General features: G+C 43.3%; 1 protein-coding gene across 2 annotated transcripts in view; it reads right to left on the reverse strand.

Moving 5' to 3' along the window:
* LRRC41 (leucine rich repeat containing 41) overlaps positions 1–27,838 on the reverse strand; it is a 600,929-nt gene that overhangs the window by 134,946 nt on the left and 438,145 nt on the right. For both annotated transcript variants that reach the window (XM_044085906.1, XM_044085905.1), the window contains one exon: positions 22,592–22,690. In XM_044085906.1, coding sequence (XP_043941841.1) covers positions 22,592–22,690 — 99 coding nt within the window. The remainder of the gene's footprint in view (positions 1–22,591; positions 22,691–27,838) is intronic.

The raw sequence follows: 27,838 nt of genomic DNA on the forward strand, positions 1-27,838 counted from the left end.
ATCCCAAGCAGTAATTCCATCAGGGTGTAAAAATATGGGGCAGCCAAAATGTCACAAGTTCAGAAGGCTGACTTCTGAAAGTACTGAGGAGCCACAGGAAGTTCGGCCCCTGGAATCACTATCTAGATGATAATGCTTGGTAAAGGCATTACCACAAGACTGAGTGGGTGTGTTGCATAAGTCAGCAGTGGTGACATTCTTGAAGTGAGAACTGAAAGCTGCCACACTGTACTGCAGATACTCTGTGTCGCAATCCTGGGTTTCAAAAAGACATTATGAAGAGAAATTAAAAAATGCATCTTAACCATTGAATAAATGAAGTGCAAACCATATAAGGTGTCACATATGTAGGGAAGGATGATTTACAAACTGACTGAAATTGGTGGTATCAAGTATCACTCTGCCAAATGGTGAACATTTTCCACTTGTGAATTAAAGATCACATGCACCCATTTTTTTACATACATGCAGTCTTTCGCTTTCGTCCAGGAAAATAAGATGGTTTCTCACTATGTAAATCCAATTTACTGGGTATGTTGTTGTTTCATTTTACTGTTATTTCCTGATCACAAACATTGACTCTTCACAGACTTGTGAGGGCAGCTCTTCCTGTCTTTGCATTATCACGCTTGTTACTTTGATGATACTACTAATGTCTTTCAGCTTTTCCAGGTTGGGGTCACCACAGCGGAACTCCGGTCCGCTAATGACTGGCAGTGGATTTTTTTACAGTACCTAGTTGCCAGCCCCGACACCCAACCGGTCTTTCCTGTACTAGTAGACCGAGTCTCTTTCCTCTGTTTTTTTAAAAGTAAATAACATGTTAATACTGCACACAGGCCGACTGCAGCATGTCTATTTGTTAAAGGAACAGGTTTTGCATTATTATGCATTTTTCATTCCAAATGAGCCATAAATTATGAACTCTAATATCTAGCATTACTTCTGACTGTAATCCTCAGAGATTTACTAGAAAATAAAAACATTTTATGACAGATAGGGTAAACATATCAGGTAAAATCACAGGTGTTACGCAAAAATCATGACTAGCTAAAAGGTAAGATTCAGTGACATTAAACAGTATCAGAGACAATTAAAAGTTGTGGACTTTGTGCTGCAAGTTATGTGCTTGTGTGTCAGTGAAACAGAAGCAGCATTCACATTTGTTTTCACATAAAAGGAGCATAAAAAACATAGCAGTTTGAAGACTGGATTAACCAATAATGTGAAGCGCCTCACTGAGTAGCGGCGAACTGGCTTAGGAGAAGCGTCGTCTGCAGTTTTGGACCTTGGCGTCCTGTCTTTATCTTTGCATTTTTTTGGAATCCCGGTAGTCGGAAGGCTAACCGATGACATTTCTGGATAATTAAACCGAGAACCGAAATATTTAGAGAAAACAAATATACCGACGACGGATAGTGCGCTGATTAAATAAAGCACAAAACCGACAGCAAGGTACGTTGTGGTCAGGGCCTAGGCAAGGAATACAGTACGAATGAAAATCTTTATGAGGTATTTGCTTTCCACAAGTAATGCAATTATTAACTTTTACTGACATCGGTAAGAAGCAAGAAAAAGTTTCTCCAATGGGGTACTTAGCTTTAAGTTGAAGACTTCAGTTCTGAAACTCGAAGATGAAAATTTCAGGAGTCGGCCGACCGGCACTTGTGAACTGCTTCTGCTTCGGGCACTGCACAGCAAGAAAGACTGATAAAATGGCATCGGCTGCATGTTGTATACCCCTGACGACCTGAAGTCATGGAAGAAGGGACAGCAACCAACGTAGGACCCAAGACTTTGTTAATCAGGCTGACTGAGGGCAATCTGCCAGCAGATTACCCAAACGTAATGACTGCAACAGTGAAACTCGAAGGACATCAGAAGCAGCATTCACATTTGTTTTCACATAAAAGGAGCACAAAAAACATAGCAGTTTTAAGACTGGATTAAACAATAATGTGCAAGTAACCTTAAAAGTGACAATTAGACAAAAAATACAAGTAAAACTGCCACAATATAAAAATCTTCTCTCTGTACACCTTCCTCCTTCTTGTTGACTAAGAAAAGGAATCTGTTGACCCTGATGTGAAGTCAGCTAGGAAGAACAACTTCCTGCAGAGTAATCAATGAGGATGGAACATGTTATGGCTACGGAGGGCATTTTTTGAAAGAGATCTTCCTTAAAAAGAAAAAAGTGAGAATGCAAACGTAAATGCCAGAAAGGCAGCCATGGTAGCCAACTGCTGAGAAAAATCAATTTTCAGAAAACAGAGGCTACTTTGACTTTGTCAGTTTCCATATAATCCTTAGGTCTGCCTGCAGGAAGACTTACTGGTTCTGTCAATCTTTTCTGAAACACAAGCTATAAGGTCCATCAAGATAAAATAGTCTAAAAGAGAGAAGTCAGATGTCCCACAGATATAACTGCAACCTAGACAGTTTTCTGCATCAGCATGAATGTAGCCTGGCTCTGTGGCACAGAGGGATGCAGTCCTGATGGCGACTCAGAGGACCAGTGCTTGGGTAATGATACTAGTGGAGCTAGGCAGGGAGGGAGAGAAGTAAAGAGGCATGACATGTACTCCTCTGGCAGGGAAAAGGATGGGTGCAGGCACTTGGTGGGCACAGAGGGTTTTATAACATTTCATGCTCAAGTTAGGGAGAGAAGGGCTGCTTCCTAGCAATACCCCTTAGAGAAGGGAGGGGGTGAATATAAAGGTCAGCCCACAGCATACTCCCTTGTCTCACAAACCAAACGTGCAAAGGGAGTGTAAGACACAGAAAAAAACTGAATCGCTCCATTACCTGACAAAATGAAGACCCCTTCATGCTGAACAAATGAGTTAATTGGCCATGAGAGGGCTGATGTAGGCAGCAGAACCAAAAAAAAAAAGATGGAGAAGTGGGAGGATCTAAGAGCCTGTAAACACACCTTTCTTAAACATTATGGGAAGGTGTACAGTAGCCTCCTTTGTCAATGTATGAAGAATACTTTCATCGAAGATTCCCCACCAAACCTAATGCAATAAGAAGTAAAGGGTTAGCACCATGTTCTCCTAATAACTAAAAGGCACATTTCTAAATTACATCACCTGTCGAAGATCCAATACAGTCAGGGCTAATGAATCTATAATTTTAGCAGAAAAAGGAATCAACATGTCAGTCGACACATTCACTTACCGTGGGATTAGAACCACTTAGATACTGCTGGCTGTTGATGGCCTACTGCCGGGCACATTATGTCTCTACACAGGGAAACACAGCCACATGCATTCTAGCATCTTCTTCTTCTTCTTTTGTCTTTTCCCGGTTAGGGGTTGCCACAGCGGATCACCTGTCCGCTCATGATTGGCAGTGGAGTTTTACAGTGTTGAGTTGCCAGCCCGGCACCCAACCTTCCACAGAAGGCACACACACACACACACACACACACACACACACACACACACAAAAGCATTCACGCTTAGGGCCAATTTAGAGTGTCCAATCCACCTACAGCATGTCTTTGGGATGTGGGAGGAAACTGGAGCACCCGGAGGAAACCCACGCGACCACAGGGAGGACATGCAGACTCCGCAAAGAAGGCACCCCAGCCGAGGATTGAACCAGAGAGCCTCTTGCTGTGGGGTGACAACGCTAACCGCTGCACCTCCGTGGCCACCCACATGCATTCTAGCATCTATAGAAATCAAATAATGGTCTAGTTGTTGGACTTTGACTGGCTTAAGAAGTTGCCTGGAAGCAACTATCCCTCTCTGAGGGGTTAAGTGTAAAGAAAAAGTACAGTTGTGTACACTTACCATAAATGTAGGTGTTCCAGTGTATTCACTGTTGCAGTCATCACATGTGGGTTATCTGGCTGCAGGTAACCCTCAGTCGGCCTGAATACCAGAGACTTACTATTTCTGTGTCGGTTGCGGTCGCTCCAGGACTGACGTCATGTCGTCAGGGATATAAAAACAGCAGACACCATTACATCAGTTCTTCTTGCCCCAAATGTCAGGAGCCCCCCAACAGGGAGCTAAGTTATGGTGGGAAAATCACCACCAGTAAAAAGTAAATACCAATACCCCTGTAAGGGGTGAGCAATATACAAAGCGAGTATAGAGAGAGAGAGAGAGAGAGAGAAGGGGGCTGGAGGGAGGGAAACCAAGACTGCAACAGTGAATACACTCGAACATCTACATTTATGGTAAGTGTACACAACTGTACTATGTTCCTTGTGTTTCACTGTTGCAGTTATCACACTTGGGTTGATTCCCAAAGCTGAAGAAAGGGTGGAGGCAGTCAAGAAGAGTTTGGGCTGGCTAGTATGCCCTGCAGGACTGCTGTTGCAAAACCCGCCCTAGATTTGGAAAATATAGGCAAGTGATAATGCTTGGTGAATGTGTGTACAGAACTCCAGGTAGCAGCTTCCAGAATGTCCCTGGTAGGGACTCCCCTGAGGAATGCTGTAGAGGTAGAAGTTGCCCTAGTGGAATGTGTTCTGACCCCCTGAGGGGTTGGTTCCCCATGGTGTTTGTATTAGAAATGGATACAGTGTGCTATCCATTTGGAAACTGTTTTGAGATGGCCTTGCCCTCTGCCCCTGAAGCAAAACTGAGAAGTAACTGGTCATATTTCCTGAAAGGCTTAGTCCTATCCAGGTGGAATCTGAGCTGTCTGTGCACATCCAAGGAGTGCAGGATGCTTTCCCCTTTATTTTGAGGATTAGGGAAAAATGTTGTCAAATGGATAGACTATATGATACCTTCAGCATAAAGGAAGGATTAGTCCTGAGGGAGACCCTGTCAGCATGAAAAATAATGAAGGGTTCCACAGCCTTAAGTGCTTGTAGCTCAGACGCTCTTCTAGCTGAAGTGATGGCGAGAAGCAAGGCTGTTTTCCAAGAGATGAATTTTAACTCTGCTGATGCTGCAGGCTTAAAGGGGGGTAGCATGAGCTTTTCCAGAACAAAGTTAAGGTCCCAAGCAAGGGTGGGTGCTCTCCTTGGTGGCCTTAAGTTGTTTGCCCCTCTCAGGAACTGTTTGATGAGAGGATGAGAGAAGGGAAGTGGCTCAGTGTTGTAATGAGCCGAAATAGCAGAGGCATGGATCTTAATGGAGGAGAAGGATAGACCTATGTGGAGTAGATCTGCTAGGTAATCCAGGATTAGAGGTAGGGAGGGCAGTGCTGTGTCCTCTCCTTTAGATTGAATCCAGGAGGAATACCTTTTCCACTTATCAGCATAGGATTTCCTTGTACTGGTTTTCTGGCTACAAGAACGACATCCAGCACCTGCTTGCTTAGGCTGGTCACTGGGGGGGAATTCAAGGAATAAGCCAGGCTGCAAGATTCAGGGTTTGCAGTTGCGGATGCAAGATCTGTCCCCCTACTGAGTGAGGAGGGTCGGGCTCTGGGGTAGCTGCCAGTGTGGCACCGGTGACAGGCTGCACAGTAGTGGGTACCAGTGCTGGCATGGCCAGTCCAGGGCAATCAGGATTGTCCTTGGTCTGTCCTGTCTTATCTTGAGCAAAATTCTTGAGAGAAGGGGCAGAGGGGGAAATGCACAGATCGAGGGGCTTACCCACTGGAAGGATAGGGTATCCACTTTCCAGGCCCTACTGTGAGGTGTCCTGGTGCAGAATTTGCTGAGCTGATGATTGCAGGGTGAGGAAAAGAGATCCACCTCTGGTGTCCCCCATTTCTGGATCGGAAGGCTGAAGGTGCTGGGCTCTAATTGCCACTCGTGTGGGTCTAGGAGATTTCTGCTTAAGTCGTCTGCCACTGAGTTTTGTTTGCCTAGCAGGAATTGAGCTTGCAGATGGACCTGCATGTCCAGGGCCATGTTCCACAGGGCTATGGCTAGTCTGCAGTGTGGGTAAGGGTGGGTTCCCCCCTGCTTGTTGATGTACCACATAACTGTGGTGTTGTCTGTTTTTATTAGCAGGGGTCCTGGTGAGAGTAGGGATCTGAAAGCTGTTAGAGCGTGCTGAACAGCGAGCATTTCTTTTTGGTTGATGTGCAGATGAATTTGTCTTGGGCTACAGTGGCCCCGAATGCAATTGTTGTCCAGGTGTGCCCACCAGGCATAGTCTGATGCATCTGTGGTTAGGGTCTGGATGGCATGGGGTTGAGTAAAGGGAAGTCCCTTGTTGTGGCTGCATGCTGCTACCCACCAAAGAAACTCTGTTCTTAGACAAGGTATGATAGGAATGACAGCTTCCAGGTCCTGAGAATGTTGGCACCAAAGACTTTTTAAGTACCACTGAAGTTTCCTCATATGCAGTCTGGCATATGGAATTAGTAGGATGCAAGAGGCCATGAACCCTAGGGCCTGCAGGATTTTCCTTGCGGATGGCTGGGTTCTGGTGGCCATTAGAGTGAAGTAATCTGTCAGACAGGCTTGTTTTTCTGGAATAAGGAATGCCATCTGGGATGCTGTGTTTATGCTTTCTCCCAGGAATACAATCTTTTGACTGGGGACTAGTTTTGATTTCTTTTCATTTATAGTGTACCCCAGGGAGGTTAGAAGGTTCTTTACAAATGTCAGGTGCTGCAACAGCATTTCTTGATTGTCTGCCTGAATCAGGCAATCGTCCAAGTACGGGTAAATTTGAATTTTCCTCTGTCTGCAGTAGGCAATGGCTGGAGCCAGGCATTTTGTGAATACTGTGAGAGCAGTGGATAAGCCAAAGGGAAGTGCAGAGAACTGATAATGCATAGATCCTTCCCTGAAGCGTATGTATGTCCTGCACGAGTCCCTGACAGGGATGTGCAGATAGGCTTCTTTTAGGTCTAGGGTGGCTAACCAGGCATCTTTGGTCAACACAGGAAGTAACTGCTGAAGGGAGAGCATTTTGAATTTTGGTACCACCAGAAAGATGTTTAGAATGGAGAGATCTAGGCTTGGGTGCCAAGTGGCCTCTTTTTTGGGTACCAGGAAAAGCCTGGAATAGAACCCTTAACCTATCTGTTCTGCAGGAACATGCTGAATTGCCCTTATGGAGAGCAGAGATTGAACTTGGTTTTGTGCCTCTGCCCACTGGTTTGGAGGTAGATCTGGGAACCCTTTTGGGGTTGGCAGTGAGTGGAAGTAAAATTTCTACCCCTGGGATACAATGTTGAAGACCCATCAATCTTTGGTGATGGTAGTCCAGTTTTTGCATGATGGGCAAGTTTTCCTCCTAGGGGCATGAGCAGGTGGGGAGTGGAGTTGAGAAGTCATTGTGAATTATTCCCGTAAGGGGGTGGCTTAGCACTCCCTGCTTTTGAAGTGGAGACACTCCATTGCTTAGATCTCTGCATACCCTGTGACTGTAGTCTGGGCGGTCTGTTTCCCCTGGGTCTTGTTTGGGGGCTGGAAAGGACCAATGCTTCGAGGTGCAATGCTTACTGAACCTAGGAAATCTTTGACTGTCTGCATAGATTTAGCTTTTTCTTCCATCTTTTTAAGAACCTCTTCTGCTTTGGTGCCAAACAGATTGTCCTTGTTCAAAGGAGCATCTAGTAAATTTGATTTGACATGGTCTGGCAAGGTCTGCTCCTTAAGCCATGCATGCCTTCTCAGTACAGAACCAGTGACTGCTGCCCTGCAAGATGCTTCTAGGGCGTTAAAGCAAGATTGCAAAGTATGCTTGCTGACTTGGCCTGCAGAATGCATAAGCTAGTGTAATTCTTTATTTTCTGCAAAGTCTGTAAAGGTAGCTAATTTTTGTTTAATAAGTTCCATAATATGTTGCTGGCACTTCAGCATGTGAAACTGGCAATTCAATGCCCTAACGGCGAGAGTTGCAGAGGTGTATACTTTTTTACCCCATCTGTCTAACACTCTGGAATCCCTGTCCGAAGGGATGGGATTCTTAGCTGCAGTTGCTTTAATACCCTTAGGCCCCTGGGAGATGACCTCTGGGTCAGCAGTAGGAGTTTTGAAAAGGAATCTGTGAGAGTCAGGAACTCTGTAATACCTGTCTGGTTTCTAGGAGCAGGGGGTAAAGTATCAGGAGTTAGACTGGACTCCATAAAAACATCATCCACAACATCCAGAACTGGGGTATTGCTAAAGGTCTATGTTGTGGCAAATCTAGAAATTCTCTGAGTCTCTTTTTGGACTGAGGATAGTCTTGGCATTCCCAGTGGAAATGCTCTCTTAAAGTATTCAAGGTTTCACCAAAAGAAAAATCCTCTGGAGGAGAAGCAGAGGGAATGGATTCCTCTGCATCTGAATCCTCGTAAGCAGATAAAGGCATGTCTTCATAATCAGATACCTCAGAGTCGTTGGACTCTTGGTCTGTTAAAGCTGCTGGGGACAGGTCCCTTTTTCTCTTAGCAGGAGAAGGCTGGCTTCCCCTACTTAGCATAATAAGGTCTTCTGCCATTTTAAGCATTTGGTGTTATGGCAAAGAAGCAGGTGCTTGAGGTTGAGTCGTCGTTTTTTTTAGGTGTAGCTCATACTCTTGGCCTTAGAAACTTGGTAGTTTTAGACAGAAATGAAGATGCAAAAGAAGTCATCAGTTTGTGTCGAATATCTGTAGTGCGAAGAACTTCCTCAGAAGCCGGTGCCTGCTCAGTGGCTCCAGACCCATCCAAGGTAGATAAATCTGCGCAGGTTCTGGCATACCAGACTCCGAATGGGTCTCGGTAGTGGCCTGCGAATCCACTGAAGTGGGCATCAAGGGCTGCAAAAGAGCCTGAGTACCGGCAAACTGGCGACTAGCTTAACGGAAGCGTCGTCGGCAGTTTTGGACCTGTGCGGTCGTCTTTATCCTTACATTTTTTCGAAAGATCGGTAGTCAGATGGCTTACCAAAGCCATTTCGGAATACGGAGATCCAGAGTGAAAGTATTTAGCGACAATAAGGGCCCAACGATGACGAATAGTTCGGGCTTGAACAAAGCACAAAACCGACAGCGAGGTACGTCGTGGTCTGGGCCTAAACAGGTGATGCAGTAAGAATGGAAATCTCGGTGTGGTATTTGCTTTCCACAGGAGAGACAATTGTTAACTTTTTCTGATATAGGTTAGAGCAAGAAAAAATGATCCTCAATGGGGTACTTAGCTTTAGAAGACTTCAGGATGATTCAATTCGGAAATGAAAACTCAGGTAGCGGCAGACTGGCACTCGTGCTAACTGCTTCTGCTTCGGGCTCTTCGGCAAGAAAGACTGATGTAATGGTGTCGGCTGCCTGTTTTTATACCCCTGACAACCTGACATCAGTCCTGGAGCGACAGCAACCGACGCAGAAATACTATGTCTCTGGTATTCGGGCCGAATGAGGGCTACCTGCAGGCAGATAACCCAAGTGTGATGACTGCAACAATCTGCTTTTAGCTTCATATGAAACACCTTTCTTCAGGAGTGATCACTTCCCCTGCATTGTGGAGAGGTTAAGCTGATTTCTCCATCTTGACAGTAAACCATTCATTGTCAAGATGTGTACTGGGTTCAGCAACAGAAATGGGTCCTCCGCAGAGTCTGGATAATTTTTCTGCCACTCCAGGGTCCAACAATATGGGTCTAACATCAGGAAACAATCTGAGAGCATAGGGTGATTCAGCATCCACTGATACTTCACAATCCACTGAAATGCCAGACAGGGCATGTAAATAACAATATGAAGACAAAGATATCTGCCAAACCCCAAGAGTGTAGGAGGTGCCTGAGCCATGACCCTGTAAATATGTCCTCACCCATTTCATGACCTTAGCTGTCCTCTTCCACAAACAGGAATGACTGGCTCTAACTAAATGCAGATGAGATTTCCATAAAGTCTCTACACATGACCAACATAAGTCATCTCTGTCAAGGATAACAAGGAAGTCCTTCTGCAAAATTCCAGCCACCATGGCCAGCAACTGTGTGAACATTTTGGGTGCAAATGAAAACCTAAATGAAAGGATGTTGTCCTAGAAATCAGAAAACTGAAGGAATCGCTTTAGTGACCATCAACACTGATGTGACAAAGTGCAGCCATCATGTCTGGCGACACCATCATAACTCCTGCTGCAGTAGGACCATGACCATCTCATAAACAATCATTCAAAACTTTATGCACCAGATGTGAAAGCTGAAGTCACTGACTTCCAAGATGGAAGAAGATCATCTTTCTCCTTTTGAATGTGAAAGATATAAAAAAAAATAGGTGTAAAACCCACAACCCTCCCTGTTCCAAGGAAGAGTCTCTATATCCTCTTTGAGAGAAAGAGTCTGAGTTTGCTCCAAAAGCTCTGCAGAAATAGCCTGCTCTCTCAGTGGAGACCTTTGTGTGTGTGTGTGTGTGTGTGTGTGTGAGGGATTACGCCCTAGGATGTGGACGACAGTGACAAATTCACTGCGTTCTGGGATCGCTTATCAAGCTTGGGCAAAATCAGAACATTACCCTGTCCATCCCACCAAACACTGGTAGTACCACAACATAGTCAGGACTGTAATGGCTGGGCCAGCCAGGTCACACCTCTGGTCAACTTAGCTAGCATTTGGGGGTGGTATGCTTCAGTGTCTTCCTCCAGCTGAGAAATGCAAGGCAACTTCACACCTGGCTAAAAAGGAAGAAAAGAAGCTACAGTGGAGGAGGTAGGATCATAAAAAACACAGTTTAAGCTCCTCCTTCAGGGGCTAGTCTTAGCTAAGATAACCTGACTAAAAAAACTGCAGAATCTTACATGGAAGCCTACACAGCATCCCCAGTGCCTGATTCACAATGGAGAATTTAAATCTAGACAGGAGAGATGAACCACTCACATGGCTTTGAACAGACGGGATGGCCCAAGGCTCTTTATTTTTCTCCTATCAGACAGACATGGGATCAACTCAACAGGGACAACTGGGTAATCCATAGAGACCTTCATATGCCTGAGGTTTTCCACAAATGAAGGGTCACCTGGGGGCATCGCAGACACAATTATTTCCAGGTCCTCAGATAATTTAAAGGAGTCTCAGTGTAAGGGGTTCATGCTCCCTTTTCAAGACCACTACAAACAAAACTGCATGGACTTGATGGACAAGCATGGATGTGCAGCACAGATCTGGTGACAGAGATATGGTATTTGAGAACATGTCTAACAATAATGCTATAAGGGTGCTGGAGAACTGCATTAGACATGGTGCTGACACCAGGCTATGTTAACTACAGAGGCATTCTCACACCTGAGATTCAAGGTCCTTCCAGACCTCAAACATTTGCTTGAATTTTGGCCTGGCTCCATGGTATAGATGGATAAAGCCCTGACTACAACCCAGACATCTCTACTTCAATTAGTGTTTCAGCCTCTGAAGAAGACTGGCAGGGGGGAACCTAGTGAAGCGAGGCAGTCCAACTCACTGCAATGTTGACCCTGCTCAGAAGTCTTAGAATCTAGCATGCAGCACTATGAGTTGGCATGACAACTCTGTTGTACATTTACTGGGAGAAAAATGTATGATGTACACACTGTCCCCACAAGAAGCAGAAATTATGGAAATCACAGCTGCTGCAGGGAATAGTTAGGTTAGGCAAGGACCAACAGTCCACGAATATTGGCCTTTTCACATTGCTAGGCTGTCACTTCCAAGGGGAATGAATGGGCCCAACAGTCTCTCACTCTGACCAGAGAATGAATGAATGAATGAATGAATGAATGAATGAATGAATGGGTTGCACAGATTTAACTGTGGTTGGGGAATGAATGGGTCAGCTCTCATCCTGAGGAGGAATGAATGAGACATTTGGGCAATGAGAGGGAGCCCTGATGATGGTTAGAATGGGGTAAAAAATGTTTAAATTCAGGACCTGAAATAAGTCTGGTAAGATCAAATCCATCCCCCTCAACCCGGACCATTAGACTCAGGTGCATCTGTCTCCTTCCAAAGTAAATACAATGCCAAATTCAAAAATAAACCCCTATGGTGGAACCCAAGTATAAAAAATGTTTGTAATAAAAGAAAGAACGTACAGCATGTAAATATAAATGCAAATCTGAAGATGCAAAAAAGCTCTTGCTAAACTTAACAAGGACTCCAAACTCTTATCATATCAATCAAAGCCAGACATGAGGTAACAACAGCCACCCAGGCAAAAAACAACCACAAAGCCTTCTTTAACTACATTAGAAACCTTAGAAACAATGCCCAGCACTACACAGGGCTAATAGCAAATGATATCATATACCTGGACCCAGAGGACTTGGACAATCAACTAGTAGATAAATTTAGCTTTAACTGCACCTCCCTCTTCCATCCTACATTCCCAGATCTACTACCTCCATATACATGCCTCTCTCAAATCTCTTACAAACAAATCCTCAAGGTGCTATCCAAGGCAAGCAAACTGCTTCTATGGGGCCCTGATAACATACAGGGCTGCTTACTGGCCAGTCTTAAAGAGGAACTATCAGACCTCCTACAAAGGCCATTCAATGCCAGCTTCAAAACAGGCTTTGTGTATGAATGGAGGAAAATTACAGTGGGCTGCTCTACCTCCTCTAAAAGACCCATCACCAGTTGTGTGCCCCAGGTTCAGTCCCTAGGCCACTCCTCTTTGGCATTTACTTCTCGGAGATCAAAGCTACTGTTAAGGGTTTATAGCTGACCAAGGTTCAGATGGCTGTAAACTTGATTCCATCATAAATTCCCCAAATTACACAATGATACTCCAAGTGTGCCTTTACCAAGCAAACAGTTGATGTCAAAACCATGGACTAAAACTAAATGCAAAGAAATGTACAACAGTATCATTTGGCATGCAAGAAATCCATTATAACTATCACATTGACAACACACCCTTAAAACTGATCCAGTAGTTAGGGATCTGGAAGCCTGTGTAGATATGAACTGTTTATTATCACAAAGTATCCACTGTTGTAAGAAAGTCATTTTTTACTGTGCAACTTATTACTAAGAGTATGGCATCCAGGTCCCAGGATGTGATCATTCCAGTGTATTCTGCAGTCATCAGGCTGATCAGGGAGTACAATGTTTCCTTTACTATGTATCTGTCCAAATAACTGACAGAAACTGAATGCTCACAATGCTTTCTTACTAAGAAAATTAAGGGCCTAAAATCATAAAAACTAAGTGGACTATCTCAAAGCCTTGTCCTACATCTCAGTGTCATACAGGCTACTGACAGGCAATCTCTGTCTTGTGTAGCCTGTCAGACCTACTGCAAATTTGCAGGTCCAATGGAGGCATAAACACCCGCTCAAGAGATCTAAATCTGTTTTGCAACAAAATAGAACATGTTAGGTGGATAGATATGCGTCACAGAGAATACTGCTCGTTTGGAATAATCTTCTTCTTAATATAAAGCAAAGTACTTCTGTTACAATATTCAAATATAATCTGAATGAATGGATGGGTAACCACAAACTCACCCCTAATTTAGCACCCTTGTCCCTCATAGACAGGGGCAACAGAAAAATGTTTTGCTGGTCTCTGGGTTATACATACTTAAAACATATGGGCTAAAAAGTTCAATGGAATGTACAGCTAGGATTCTAAAAACTTCGTGGAGCAACAGCTTATTAAGTACATATGAACCTATGCATATCAAGTGGACCAGGAAGTAGACCTTAAGAGAAGAGTCCTCAGTTAAAAACACCCCAAATCTATGGCTGGGTGACTCCAGAGATCACTCTCAGGAAAAAGGCCAGTCATCAGCATAACCTAAATAATCTTTTGGGGAATGGATAGCACCTATACCCTGGGATGCATATCCCCAGGGTGGAAGCCAGAGATAAACATCCCATTATCTCCATGTTATCCACCAAGTGAAAGACTGGCTACTGAGGGCTCTAATGCATACCTATGATTAGTTCATCCTCTGCTGACACTCAAAGGCCCTTTCTGTAAGGGACTTTCCTCTAAGAGGACTTGACATAGGCCGATCCTCCAAGTATCAGTCCCTCTGACAGTGCCCCACCTGAAATTCAGGGCTGCATGTGGGATTCTCCCACGAATCCCCATGTAGGGTCCTTTCAGCCATCATCATCTTCTTGGTACAGGGGTAGGTAAGGAGTTTTTCTTTCTAAAATGTTTGTAGGGTAACCAAGCTGAATCTTGACACTTACAGCACTGCTTTATATCAAGCTCCTCTTTCAGGCATAGTGACAATGTCACTGCAAGTCTTAGTTCATTAGTACCAAAGGGAAACTTAGCAAAAATATGTTTAGGTATCACATATGGAAAGTTTTCCTCAACATGCAGCTCCAAAATATGTACGTGTTGCAGTAACTTAACTATCAGGCTCAGTTTAAGTATTCTGTTCAAGTTTGAGGGGACATAATATGAAGCACCAGCATAAGGTGTACATTTACAGGGAATGCATGGGGTTAATTTTGGTGAACAAGAAGACAGTCTTAGAAATGTTTCTATAGGATCATAGGAGGTACCAGGCTAATGGCCCTGGGGCCCTTACAAGCCTAGCCAAGAGTTTAAATTACTGAGTATGGCACTAAACAAAACCAGACGTCCACTGCAGCTGCTGTGCAGATTGTCTCCTCGGAAAAGCAGATGGATTTACTTCATGCTGCCTGAATGCGATGCCAGCAACAAGCCAAAATGGGTTTCTGTTCTTGCTCAACCCCAGGATAAACTATTTCCCTAACAACCCTAAATATGAACAAGTACCCATTCATGCCATGCACCTCCTTACTCTCCCCTCTACACTCACCTCCTTACTTCAATCTATTTCGCTTTTCTAACAATCTTTCTATATATGCTATTACCCTGTTTTTTTTCCTTACTTCACATTGCAATTCCTGTTTGTATTAAACTAACTTACCTTTCATTTTTCTATAAAGTAGCTACAATTTCTCTAAATATTAAATCATTGTCAAACAAGTTGTATCTATTCTTAACCAATGTTTTCACATTATGTCTAACTGGGTATAATTAAACTGTAGATTTTTGTATTATTTTTGAAGATTGTAAAAGTATTGTTCTTGAAATGTCTTTGCAATACTTTGGAGCTTTTCTTCCCAGGCATCCTATGAAAATGGGTGCCTACCCAGTTGGGCTTTCCTGGTAATCAAAAGTCTATCAATTAATCAACAAATAATTAAAACTATTTACACAATTAATGGGCTTCTTTCTGATCTGTGCAGAATTTATTCAAAATCTCACTACTTTGACAACTGTGTATACACAGATATTTCAAATAGCTTTGAAGACAAACAGTAAAGAAAAATACAGGGTCCCTATACAAATGCCAGCACTCTAAATGCCAAGTACTGACAAGCTAAAAAAAAAAAAAAGACCAAAAACACAGAAGAGTGAATCTTGCAAGCCCCCCCCCCCACACACACACACACACACTCCCCTGAACTTGTATAACTCCAAAATCCTCACACATCAGAGAAAAGGGAATATTCTGAGAAACAGCACCTCAGACTTAGTATATGTAAGTTCGATCTTTTGGCCTTTCAGTCTCTCTGTTTCTGGACCCACTCTAACAGGTCCCGACATTTCAAATGGTTACGAAAATATATGATATGGGCACAGAAGATAGGGAAGGACTAGTTGGTGAAAGAAAAAGTTGAGAAGACGGAAAATGAGGGGCATAAGTGGCAGACAGAGAGGTCTAGGATTACATTAGGCTTGAGAAGGAACTCCTCACCAAAGAGGTTGCAAGGCCCTTGAATATAACACCAGACAAGCATGTGAATGAAGAAACAGGCCATTGATGATATAGAAACACGAAGTCTGTGTACACATCAGTAAGTTCTGGAAGAAAGTGACCTTTTATTTATCACATTGGCATTTTTATGGCACTGCAGCTTAGGTTGTTGTATATCATATGGGACAAAATATAAATCTGTTTAACACTGCTGATCCATAAATATAGTAAGTACATCTGTCTGTGACAAGCACATAATCCAAAGTTGATATCAGACATTAAATGTTTTAGCATTTTTTCATTTGAGTAAAACAATCTGTTATGTTATTCTGAAACAGTGCTGAAGAGTAATTAAGCAATATGACTGTCTTTGTGAGTAGTACATAAGCCATTTAACGTGTAAAATATTTCAGGAAAAAAAAAAACAGTGGAATATTACTAAAAACTGAAACGTATAAATATGTTCACCTGTGAAAGAAATTAACTACTTTTCTTTTTCTTGGTGTTTGTTACACCAAGTCTCTAATGCAGTGCTTCCCAACCTTTTTCTGGCCACTGCACATTAGCCAAATACCAAACAGTAAATGGCACACTTGAGCTGAAATGCTGCCATTTCATTTTAAAATGACGTATTATGCTCAACTAGCACTTTCCTGAAGTATGTCCTGGTCCTGTTGTACTCTCGCTCACCTTTTCTCAGGGCTTTCCAAGGAGAAATTCCTCTGAGTGTCATGTTTAATTATTCCTAAAAGTCATCTGATGAGAATGTGATTTTTGGCTTTGTGAAATGATAGGCTGGGGAGGTTCACTCTATGGCCACCTTAGGACTGTGGACCCTTAACTATGTTGTCTTCTTGCTCAAGATTCAGATCTTTCTAGTCAAGTCAAGACTGGCTGGCCTTGATTATACTGGAGTCTTGTGTCAGTGACAGGCCATTTTTCCCATTTTCTGGCTACCCTGGATGAGGTTCACTTGAGCTTCTACCTGTTAGATACAGTGATCACTATGTCTAGATCTAGACTAGTCATGCACAATAGTATGTGACTGCACTTGCTGGTGTGCCTTAGGTAATCATGAGTGGAGGAACTAAATTAAAGATCATTCTCCTTGATCCCCCTTTAACAGGACATGTTTATTCAGGCAGGGTATTGTAGTTCCTACCTAGTGCCTTTGTAGGGAGAAGGCAACCCTCCTCCACTTTGGGTGCAAAGCTTCCTTCTCCATCCTCCTGCATTCCTGTTGCACTAGGGCTAGGCAATATGGTCCTCTTGCAAGGTCAAGCCTTTTCTGCCCCCTTATGGATCAAAAGAGTATCCTCACTGATGGGGAGATCAGCTCCTACTACCCTTGCAGGAGAGCTTTTGCTTTGCAATGGAGGATGACCCATGTTGAGCCCAAAGAGGGCTCCCTGTTTTCTTCTTTCTCTACCTCTGACAAAGCAGTGGGAGGAAGTGAACAAGACCCCTTATTCCTGAGGTTTGGGAAGTCTAGCCAGCTGTGTTAGTGCAGAGACCTAAAGTCCTGAGTGCAGCCCAGGTGACCCGAGTTCATGTAAGGGGTAGAGGAAAGGATGAGCTTTAGTGAGCTAGTTTCTCCTCAAGGGAGTGGAGGCTCAGGAATGTTTATGAACTGCGTGATTGAGATGTTTCTCTGTCTAAGTCTGAAGTCAAGACTGGTGATAGCAGGAACGCTGTCTTCATAGGGGTAGGACCATTGTGGATGTCATTTGCAGAAGAAGGTAATGTCCCTGGTATGGACCCACTCCTCATCCCCTAGATATGATTAATGCACATCCACATACTAGTGGTAATATACGGCCCTTGCTACTAACATAGATAAGCTACTTCTATGAGAAGCAGTAGTGGCTGTCAGGACTGCTGTATTCTTCTGACCAAACCTTTTTTGCCAGATTAAGGGAGGGGCTGGTGCATTGGCTTCTGGGGGAAACCCAGATTCCCAATGATTCAGACGGTGGCACATAGGGGAGTTTGGGACTGAAGGAGAGCAACAGAAAAAAAGAAGGAGAGCCTCATTGCTACAAAAAGAAAACAGACCAACCTACATAAGGGAAGGATGTTTTGTGGCAAAAAGATCTTGTGGTCTGGGAAAATCTGCTTCCCAACCATATCCTGTTTCTGGTTTCTGTGACCCTGAGGAGTCCTTCTGAAGTTCTTTCCAGGATCCTTCCTTCCTGTTTGCAAGGAGTGTTCTGTGTACCATTCTGAATTAGTTATTATGGTTGTCACTCTGGCAGTCTTCATAGTGTCAAATGAAGATTGCCTGGAACCTCCTTTTTCTATCATATTTTCCTTTTGTGAATGACTTGTGGTTCTTCCTTGTGACCCAAGCTCCTTGTGGATGTCTGCACTGGATTGTGTGGCTTTCGGTCTGGGCTCAGGACTGTGACCCCCCTTGCTTTTAGTCCCTTTCTCATTATGTGAGTTGAAGTTGCTACTCTTGCAGCTTACCTTTGAAATGGTTCTTTTCTTTCTGCTGTTGTTTCATTTAGAGACCCTGTCTGGGATGTCCTTATCTTCGAGGTCCCTGTCTACCTCACACTGGATAAATACATGCAAAAGAGGTAGTTGTGTCCCAAGTGGTCCCACCTGTTGGGATTTTTCATTCACCACTGTTGTGGAGTGAGGGTCATGTTCCATTCATTTGAGAGTTGTTACCCTGACCCTTCCTGTGATATACTAGCAGAGACCTTAGGGTTCCCATATTTTCCTCCATTTGAAAAGGGAAATTATCAGTCAGAGGGGATCAGGGAGTGGTGTTGACTCTTTGGTAGGGCATATGTCTCCACTGCAGACTGTAATTTATTCCTGCTCAAAGTTCCTTTACTTAACAGGCTTGGTGGTAGGATATCCCTTCCTCATGTGGGATCAAATCTCTCCCAAATAATTTCTTAGCTTTTTGAGCTCAGAGGCCTCCTTCTGTTTGGTGGAGTTTTGCAGGTTAATTTTTTTAGCTTGTGTTCTCTACCTTGGGTCAGAGTTTTGGAGTAGGGGATGGGGGATCATGGCCAGGTTTGGAAGGTTCATGGGGCTGGGTGGTCCACAGAGGACAGTTGCTTGTTGATTTCAGCACGTTATGGTCTAGTTAACTACACTACTACAGTTCTACAAAGATACAGGTTTTCATGGCAGCCTATAACATTAATAACAACCCCAATCATTCAACCGTCTATGGTACTGTTCTCTGTCAATACAAGTTAACTACATGTACACAGAACTACAGTAGCACTGAATCTTATGAGAAAGAAATTCTTTATTTTGACACCACTATTGATGTGCAAGAAGTGCCTGGTGTTTATGTAAAAGTGTAAATCTATAACTAAAAGAAAGTGATTAAAATCACCTCTAAATGAAATTAAAGTTACAAAAACTAAACAGTCAATAAAGAAGAACGAAAGCTAGGATTAATTTTACTAATTTAGTTAATAGTTACTAACTAATCATATGACCAATACTGTATTAATGTGACGGCTGACTTTGCAAGGACTGTGAAAGTAATTCAATTTGAGCATTAACGGTAGTTGACAAACATACTCGTAAGTCATTTTCAAGTGTCTGTAAACACGCTCTGTGTTTTATTTTGATCTGTGTCATTGCTGAGAATGCCTTCTCACACAGGTAAGTAGTGCTGAAGGGTAGCAGTATTCCGACAGCCTTACTACCTATCAACGTGTATTCCTTTTCAACCATAATCCAGAACTCTACTAAATTAATTTCCAGGAACTTCAATCTCAGTGTATTGTCAGCTGCAACGTCAATAAGCTGTTCCTTTTCTAATAATTGTAAGCCAGACATATCAACTTGGATATAAAATGGGTTTCTTATCCAATCTTTGTCAGAAAGATTTAGACTTGGAAAGTAGTATTGCAACTTGTCATCCAACTGTGATAAATGTTCAATAACTATGTCGTGTAACACAATTGCACCACTTCAACAGCACGACGAAACATAGCTACTGAATTAGTTGATTCTATTTCATGTGACCACATTCGAAGTTTCTGACGAAAAGCGCACAGTTTGTCAGTAACAGAAAGTATATTTGATTCGTTGCCCTGCATAATCAAATTCAGTGCATTTAACACGTCAAAAATGTCAACTAGATATGCTAATTTGCTGCACCAGGTGGACTCACTCAACAATTGAACAAAGTCCTGTTTGACATGTTCATTTAGGAAGAACAGGCGTAGTTCATCTCTCAGCTCGTACACCCTCGACAGAACTTTTCCTTTGGATAGCCATCTTACATTTGTGTGCATCAAAAGTGTATAATGGTCTGCTCCCATATCCTTGCATAACACCTCAAAAACTCTGCACTTGACTGGTCGAACTTTGATGAAGTTAACCATTTAAATCACATCATCTAAGACTGACTGAAGGTCGGTACCCATTGTCTTACTGACAAGTGCCTCCCTGTGAATGAAGCAATGAGTTGTGACAATGTTTGGATTTTCGTGTTTTGCCATACTTGCAAAACCACACACATTTCCTGTCATCGATGGAGCTCCATCCGTGCACACAGCCACGCACCATTCCCACAGCAAACTATTCTCGACAAAGAACTGTGACACACATTTGAAAATATCTTCTCCTTTTGTTTCTATCAAGTCTCTACAAAACAAGAATTGCTCTAACATTTTTGTTCCATTTGAAAACCTCACGAAGGCCATTAACTGCGCTTTTCTGCTTACATCAGTAGATTCATCAATCTGTAGAGCAAATCGTTTGCAAGTCCGAAGCAAACTGCACACACTGCTGCTGATATCCTCTGACATCATTTCGATCCGCCTGGCAACCGTGTTATTTGATGATGGCATCTTACATATAATTTTTTCTGCATCCTCTCCAAGCATTGTTTTCACCATAACTCTGCATGCAGGCGTAATCAAAGACTCCACTATGTTGTGTGGTTTCATCTTTTGGGCAACTAGCTCTGCGACCTGAAAGCTAGCTAATTGCGCTTTGTCTGTAACCAAAAGATGCTTCATAAAAATTGCGCTTGCTTCTTCTGCCCATCTAATAAATGTTTAAAATATGTCTCACTTTTCCCTATGTAAATCTTGTGCTTTGTGTGTAGATGACGCTGCATCTTGCTTGGTACCATCGCTTCGTTTGCAAGAACGTCCCCGCATATAACACATAATGGTTGAGGAATGCCTTGCTTTTCAACACATGTGAATCCGTAAGTTAAGTAACTATCTAGGTAACGTCGAGTGACTTTGCTTTTACCAACAGTGCCGCTGTTACACGCATCTTCATCTAGGCGTATTGCACTGTTAGCAACTGTGCTTTTTCTTTTACGACTTTCGTTGGTGTTTGCCATTACAAAGAATAAAAAATACTGTGATCATCGCAGAAATGAAAAAATAACAGAACTTAGTATTAAGCTACAAAAGCCACGTGCTGAATAAAGTTTCTACACACGATGAGGTAATCTCCAAGTGAAGTACCTCGCAGGATGCGCAGTAGCAAAACCGCCCCGAACACGCCTCCTGGCCAAGCGCTAATGAATATGTATTTGTTCCTTGGAGATATGCCTAAAAAGTGTTCCTGCTGCCAACATTCGATTGAGGCCTATGTCCGTGGGACAGTCAGACCCTAAACCCTTTGTCTGATTGCTAGGTTTTAGTTTGTTTATTATGCTTTTTACCCAGGTGACTTAAATATTGAAACACCAAATACAATGCGATTAAACCTATTATTTCCGCGTTCAGCTGGTCCCACTTTTGACTGTTGTTAAAGCAGCAACACAGTATTACAGTAAGGGGCTTAAAATCGCTATGAAGTTTGCACTTTTGTCAGTTTAATTTTTATAAAGAAATGTATAGTTTACAAAATTACATGTTCACATATGTGCGGGGGTGATTAGCAACGGGAAACCAATCCACTGCAGGTAAAGATCTTAATGTCAAGAATAGTGTGCATTGTGTCTGTATGTGCATTTTGACATCAGTCTGCAACCCGGCATGTGTGACATCAGACTTCGTTGGTTAGAAGGCTATAAACATAAAGTGTCATTAATAGTTAGGTACCGCCCGTCAATCACTTCCGGTACTCCTGTATGTTCGTGCACTTGTTCTGCTTAAGTAAGGAAACGTGCAAATCAGGATGACAGACTGACTTGTATAGGGAGGGTTTTGTCCGCTCACTTTAAGTTGATATTGCCAGTGTATGAACGTAGTGGTATATATTGAGGGTTTTGTCCTCTCACTTTAAGTTGATATTGCCAGTGTATGAACGTAGTAGTATATATTTCATGGAATAATGCGTATCATTTTGCTGATTGTTATTGTAACTGCTTGTTTACAGCAGGGCAACGTAATTGTGTGTGAGTGACATTATGCTGGTACAGTGCATGCAAAATCTTTGGTACTTCAGTTACAGTATATGTTGCTATTTATTCCACACTTATTCACGTTCATAACATTAACGGAGAAAATGGAAAAGTTGTGCAGCAAGGAGTATACTTGCAGGCAAATTTTTAAGAGGGGAATGAGGACGTTTTTGTTTTCATAGTTTGGTGTGAATTAGACTTTTAAGGTTTGGTGGTACTAATAAGAATGAAAAAGATGGAAGTGGTGGCAAGAATACGCAAAGATGAGCAGATGGAAAACTTGTCAAATCCAAGGGTGTTTTTGTAACATATGTCAATCAGCTGTACGACGACCTGCGCAGAACCGCCCGCGAGGTATTACACTTGGAGATTACCCACGATGACGTCATCAGTAAATATGTATTTTGTGATTAACACAACATGCATATTTGTAACACATATTTAATGATGATATCCGTGTTGAGAAACTAAAATAGTATAGTTACAATACAATTCAGATTTGAAAACTATGCTTATGAAAACTTTTTTCTACGGCACACTTCTACCTTAGCCTCGGCACACTTGTGTGCCGTGGCACATAGGTTGGGAAGCACTGCTCTAATGCATCTACACAACTACATAAGTAAACAAAAACTTTTCAGTAAGCCTGAAAGTATACTGTACATCTTACCTTCAACAGATGAATGCTGAAGAAAATAGATCACTTCTGTCTGGCAGACAACTAAGTTGACATCGTGAATACTAAGCTTTTTTAGAGACAAGAGGGAATCTTGAAAGATGTAAAATGAAAAAAAAAAGAACATAAATTGAGAAATGTATATTATTATACCATAACAAACATATATTCTCTTAACACACTTAGTTCATCAGTGCACAGTTTCATACATACTTGACAGCATCTCAACTTTTCACAGAGATGAAAATATGCTTTTAGATCAAAATTAACAGACAACAGTTCTGAGTTAATTATACACAGCTTTTAATCATGGAATCTACTACTAAAAGTAGGCAATCACTGCCCTTTAATATCTTGACCTTTGCCTAATCTCATCAGTGAGGTGAAGATGACTACAAAGTCAATTGGCTAGGCTCTGGCACTGTGAATAAGAATTAGGAGTCACAGGCTGAACAACAGAAAGAAAATGCCTGTCTTAGCAAGTAGGTACATTGCAGTGGACAGGGAACAATATGCAGTTGTAACAGTACACTCACCTAAACAGCAGATATTTGAGCTTAGGAATCCCTGATGCAGTACAATCCTTATTCAAAAGAAAAATGTGGGCAGATGTCCCTTTAAAGAAGGAAAACTAGAGCTCTTCAGGCATTATCTTGGTATGACTGAACTGCCCTTCCTAGGTCGCTGGTGATGACATATGGCTAAATGGTGCTGCAGCCTGTACAATTTTTGTGATTTTTGCTAAAAGCATTCTATTCCATAGGCAGTAGATGTCTTAATCCCCTGGAAGTTGTCAGTACAGGTGCCCTTAACTTCTGGAAAAGGTGGAGCTGTACTGCAGACATGATTCTGATGCTTGAACATCTACTATTACTATGGAAGTATTAAATCAACTGTGCTATGTTCTTCATAGGGATCACTCTTGCATTAGAATCATCTGTGGGAATTATAGTAAAGCAGTTTGTCATCCCATGGGGAAGGAGGGCCTCAAAGAATGCCCTGCTTTGGAATGCATATCCCCCCCTGTCATGCTTGGAAAAGGTGAGTATGGTGGCACAGGTAGTAGCCACACAGATGCTCTGGGCAGGGACATTTTTGAATGCATCCACTCTTTCGGCTGTTACCCTGGAATTTTTCACTACTGTCAAAGCTGAAGGTGACACAGTTTACTAGCCAATTAGATAATAAGAAGTTATGTACTCACCATAACGTTCCATTTGAGTAGGTAAACTTCATTTGTCAGCAACCTATGGGTATCGGATCCGACCTCGGATCCGAGCCAGCAGTTTTCAACAGCTTTAGATCCGAGCTCCAAGCTCCTCACCCTACCCATAATCCCCTGCCAACCCTGACTGACCTCAGATCAAGTTTGCCCAACAGCAGAAACTGCTATAAAATTATTAATCTCAAGAGAAAGTGGGTAAAACCCATGGACCTGAGTATGAAGACATTCGCAAGTGAAGGGGCAGGAGGGAGGGACGGTTGCTGACAAATTAAGTTTACCTACTCAGATGGAAAGTTATTGTGAGTACATAACTTCTTAATCTGAAGTAGTTAACTTCATTTGTGCAGCAACCTATGGGACAGAGTCCCCAGCTACCTGAATCTTGGGCGGCCTTCATGGAAGGATGTTCCGGAGCACTGTAGAGCCAAAGGATGTTCTCCCTCTGGAGATAATGTCCAATTTATAATGATTGATAAAAGTATGAGATGAAGCCCAAGTGGCTGCTGAGCAAATATCATCCAAAGAGACTCTAGCTCTAAAAGCCGCAGAGGTAGAGATAGATCGAGTAGAGTGGGCATGGACTCCCTGAGGTGCGGGCCTGCCCGAACTTTCATATGCTAAAAGGATACACTGTGAAATCCATCTAGACAGTGTGACTAACACAGATTTACCCAAGTTAAATTTGGCAAAGGAGACGAACAGCTGATCGGATTTCCTATGATCAGATGTCCTGTGGATGTAGAAGTGAAGTTGTCTATGCACATCCAATGAGTATAGTTTGTATTCCCCTTTGTTATGGTAATTAGGAAAAAAGACCGGCAGGTTGATGGACTGGTTAATATTTGACTCAGAGGCAACCTTGGGAAGAAAGGAGGGCTTGGTCCTGAGGTAAACTCTATCCTTGTGAAAGGTCAAGTATGGGAGTTTTACACAGAGGGCCTGTAGTTCAGAGACCCTTCGAGCAGAGGTGATAGCGACAAGAAAAGCCGTTTTCCATGACAAGAATTTAAGATCTACAGAAGCTGCAGGCTCAAACGGGGGAGCTGTCAAGGCCTGAAGCACCAGCGTTAAATCCCAAGGAGGGACTACATCCTTCAATGGAGGTCTGAGCAGAAAGGTGCCCTTCAAAAAGGTCTTACACAATTTCATGGTGATCAAAGGGCCCAATTCATTTCCCATGTGATAATGAGAGATAGCTGCTAGTTGAACCTTGACTGTGGAGGAGCAAGCCCCCTGATGAAACAGTCCTGACAGAAAGTCTAATACAGCGGGCAAAGGAGCTGTAAAAGCATCCAAATTTTTGTGTTCCGCCCAAATGGAGAAACGTTTCCATTTGCTGCTATAGATCTTTCTAGTAGAAGGCATGTGCGCTGCTACTAGAATGGTTTTAACTGGGGAAGAGATACCGGGAGTCCTAGCTATGAGTGGAACTGGAGCAGCCAAGCTGTGAGCTTGAGGTTGTCCAGATTCGGGACTGGGAGATCTAGGGGGTGGGATATTAGATCCGGACGGGGATCCAGAATCCAAGGAGGATTCACCAGATGAGACCAAAGGTAAGGGAACCAGGTTTGACGAGGCCAAAACGGGGCAATGAGGATAATCCTGCTCCCCAACCAACTGCCTGGAAGAAACTTCAGCATCAGAGGAAGAGGAGGGTAAGCATAAAGAAGACCGGGAGGCCAAGCATGCACCAGAGCGTCTCTCGGGGGTTCCCCGGAGGAAATGAGGCCAGTAGTCGTAACATTTTGTGTTCGAGGGAGAGGAAAGAGATCGCAACAGGGTTGACCCCATTTGGCGAAGATCCGATTCGCTATCTCGGGATTCAGAGACCACTCATATGGTAACAGGATGGTGCAACTTAGTTTGTCCGCTAGGATGTTGGACTGTCTCGGAATGTGCGTTGCTATGAGAAAGCGGTTGGTGGAGATCGCCTATTCCCACACCCTCATGGCCTCTCGACAGAGTGGGTAAGACCTGGTTCCCCCCTGTTTGTTGATGTATGAGACAACCGACAAATTGTCCATCTGAATCGCAATCATTCCTACAGGAAGAAGGTCCTGAAGTGCTTGCAACACTAACAGCACTGCCCTCATCTCTAGGATGTTGATATGCAGTGAGGTCTCCATGAGGTCCCACGTGCCTTGGACTGTCCTGCCCGAACAATGCACCCCCCACCCGAGGCGGGAGGCATCCGTGGTCACCGTGGCTAGTGGAGGGGTCATAGAAAAGGGGCGTCCTTGCTGGAGGTCCAGAGATTGGAGCCACCATAGGAGGGCCCTCTTGCAAGCCCTGCTGAGTGGAACGGGATGGCTCAGAGGATAGTGAAGAAAAGACCACTGGACCTGAAGGGTCCATTGTAAGACCCTCATGTTCAAACGTGCCATTGGCAATAGGTTTATTGCTGCCGCCATCAAGCCAAGAGCCCTCAGGACCAATTCTGCCGGGGGAGCTGGAGATTGCAGAATGGCCTGCACGTGTAGCCTCAGGGATAGTAGACGGTCTGTGGTCAAGAAAGCTAGGAGTTTGTTTGTGTCCAATCTGGCCCCTATGAAGTCTATAGTCTGAGTCGGAGTAAGAGATGACTTCTCTATGTTGATAGTGATCCCCAGCCGGGGAGCTAGATGAAGAAAGTAGTCTCTGGCTGCACAGAGTAGATGCCTTGTCGGGGCGTTCAGAACCAGCATGCTCTGACCTGGACGGAACCGAAGGCATACCGATACCGCCGGATCCGAAGCTCAGCCCTCTTAAAGAAAAGTGGGAGAAAAGTTAAATTTTTCTCACAAGAGAATGAAAACGCCTGGAACTCTGGATCAAGCTGCTGAAGTAAACCGCGGCAAACTAGATCTGAGGTCAGTCAGGGTTGGCAGGGGATTATGGGTAGGGGGAGGAGCTTGGAGCTCGGATCTAAAGCTGTTGAAAACAGCCGGCTCAGATCCGAGGTCGGATCTGATACCCATAGGTTGCTGCACAAATGAAGTTAACTACTTCAGATTGTCTGTTTAGAGGTTGGTCTGCCTTCCACGCCTGGCACAAAGGATACAGACCATTGGGTCTGTGTTATTTTCTTAGTTCTTGACTAGTAGTATCACAGTTGCCTATGCATACACTATAAATGCAGAAGTTTTCCTCTCTGTTCTGAGGCTTACGCTGGAATACTGGGAATTATGTGGCTTGATTTGGTGCCATTTCGGACAGAATCTTAGGCATGAAGGAGAAATCTACCCTTAGAGTAATCCCATCCTTATGAAAAAAAAAAAGATGTTCCATATGTGTTATCCTTTTTCATTCTTCATTACTAGAGTGATTACCGTGGACATCGATCCCAAAGCTTGGAGGATCAGACTAGCTGAAAGAGAAGAATTTTGAATGATGATTTTGACCTGGAACTGAACTGTGTGAACCAGGGACAGAGAGAGAGAGAAGCTATCTGAGTGTCCGTATTAAACAGAGCACTGATGAATTCCAAAATCTGAGTTGGTTCGAGTTGAGATTTGTTGTAATTGACAGAAATCCCCAGATAAGAGCACAGTTGGAGTAAGTAGTCCCAGGCTTGAATTAGATGATGACTGGTCAGAGTGGTTAAGAGCTAGTCACCCAGATATAAAAACACCTGGAACCCCTGCACTCGCATGTGAGCTGCAACTACTGCCATACACTTGGTAAACACCCTGGGGGCTGTCGTGAGACCAAAGGTCATGGCTCTGAATTGGTAAGACTGGCTCCCAGCCAGAAGCATAGATATCTCCTGGATCATCTGTTCGGTTTTATATGATAGTATGCATCCTGAAGATCTATCAAGCACATGCAGTTATCCTTGTGCAGAAAAGTCAGAATGTACTGAACCATGACCATCTGGAACTTTGTATACTGAACTGATCAATTTAGTTTGCTGAGATCCAAGACTGGTCTCCAGTCTCCCATTTTCTTTGGCACTAAAAATAATATTGAATAAGTTCTGGACTCTTTCTGGTCTGGGGGGACCCCTTGGATGACTATTTTTGCTTGCAGCTTGTTAA

Source organism: Protopterus annectens, chromosome 10.part0 (assembly GCF_019279795.1).
Source record: "Protopterus annectens isolate FY-2018-M chromosome 10.part0, PAN1.0, whole genome shotgun sequence".
Taxonomy (NCBI): domain Eukaryota; kingdom Metazoa; phylum Chordata; order Ceratodontiformes; family Protopteridae; genus Protopterus; species Protopterus annectens.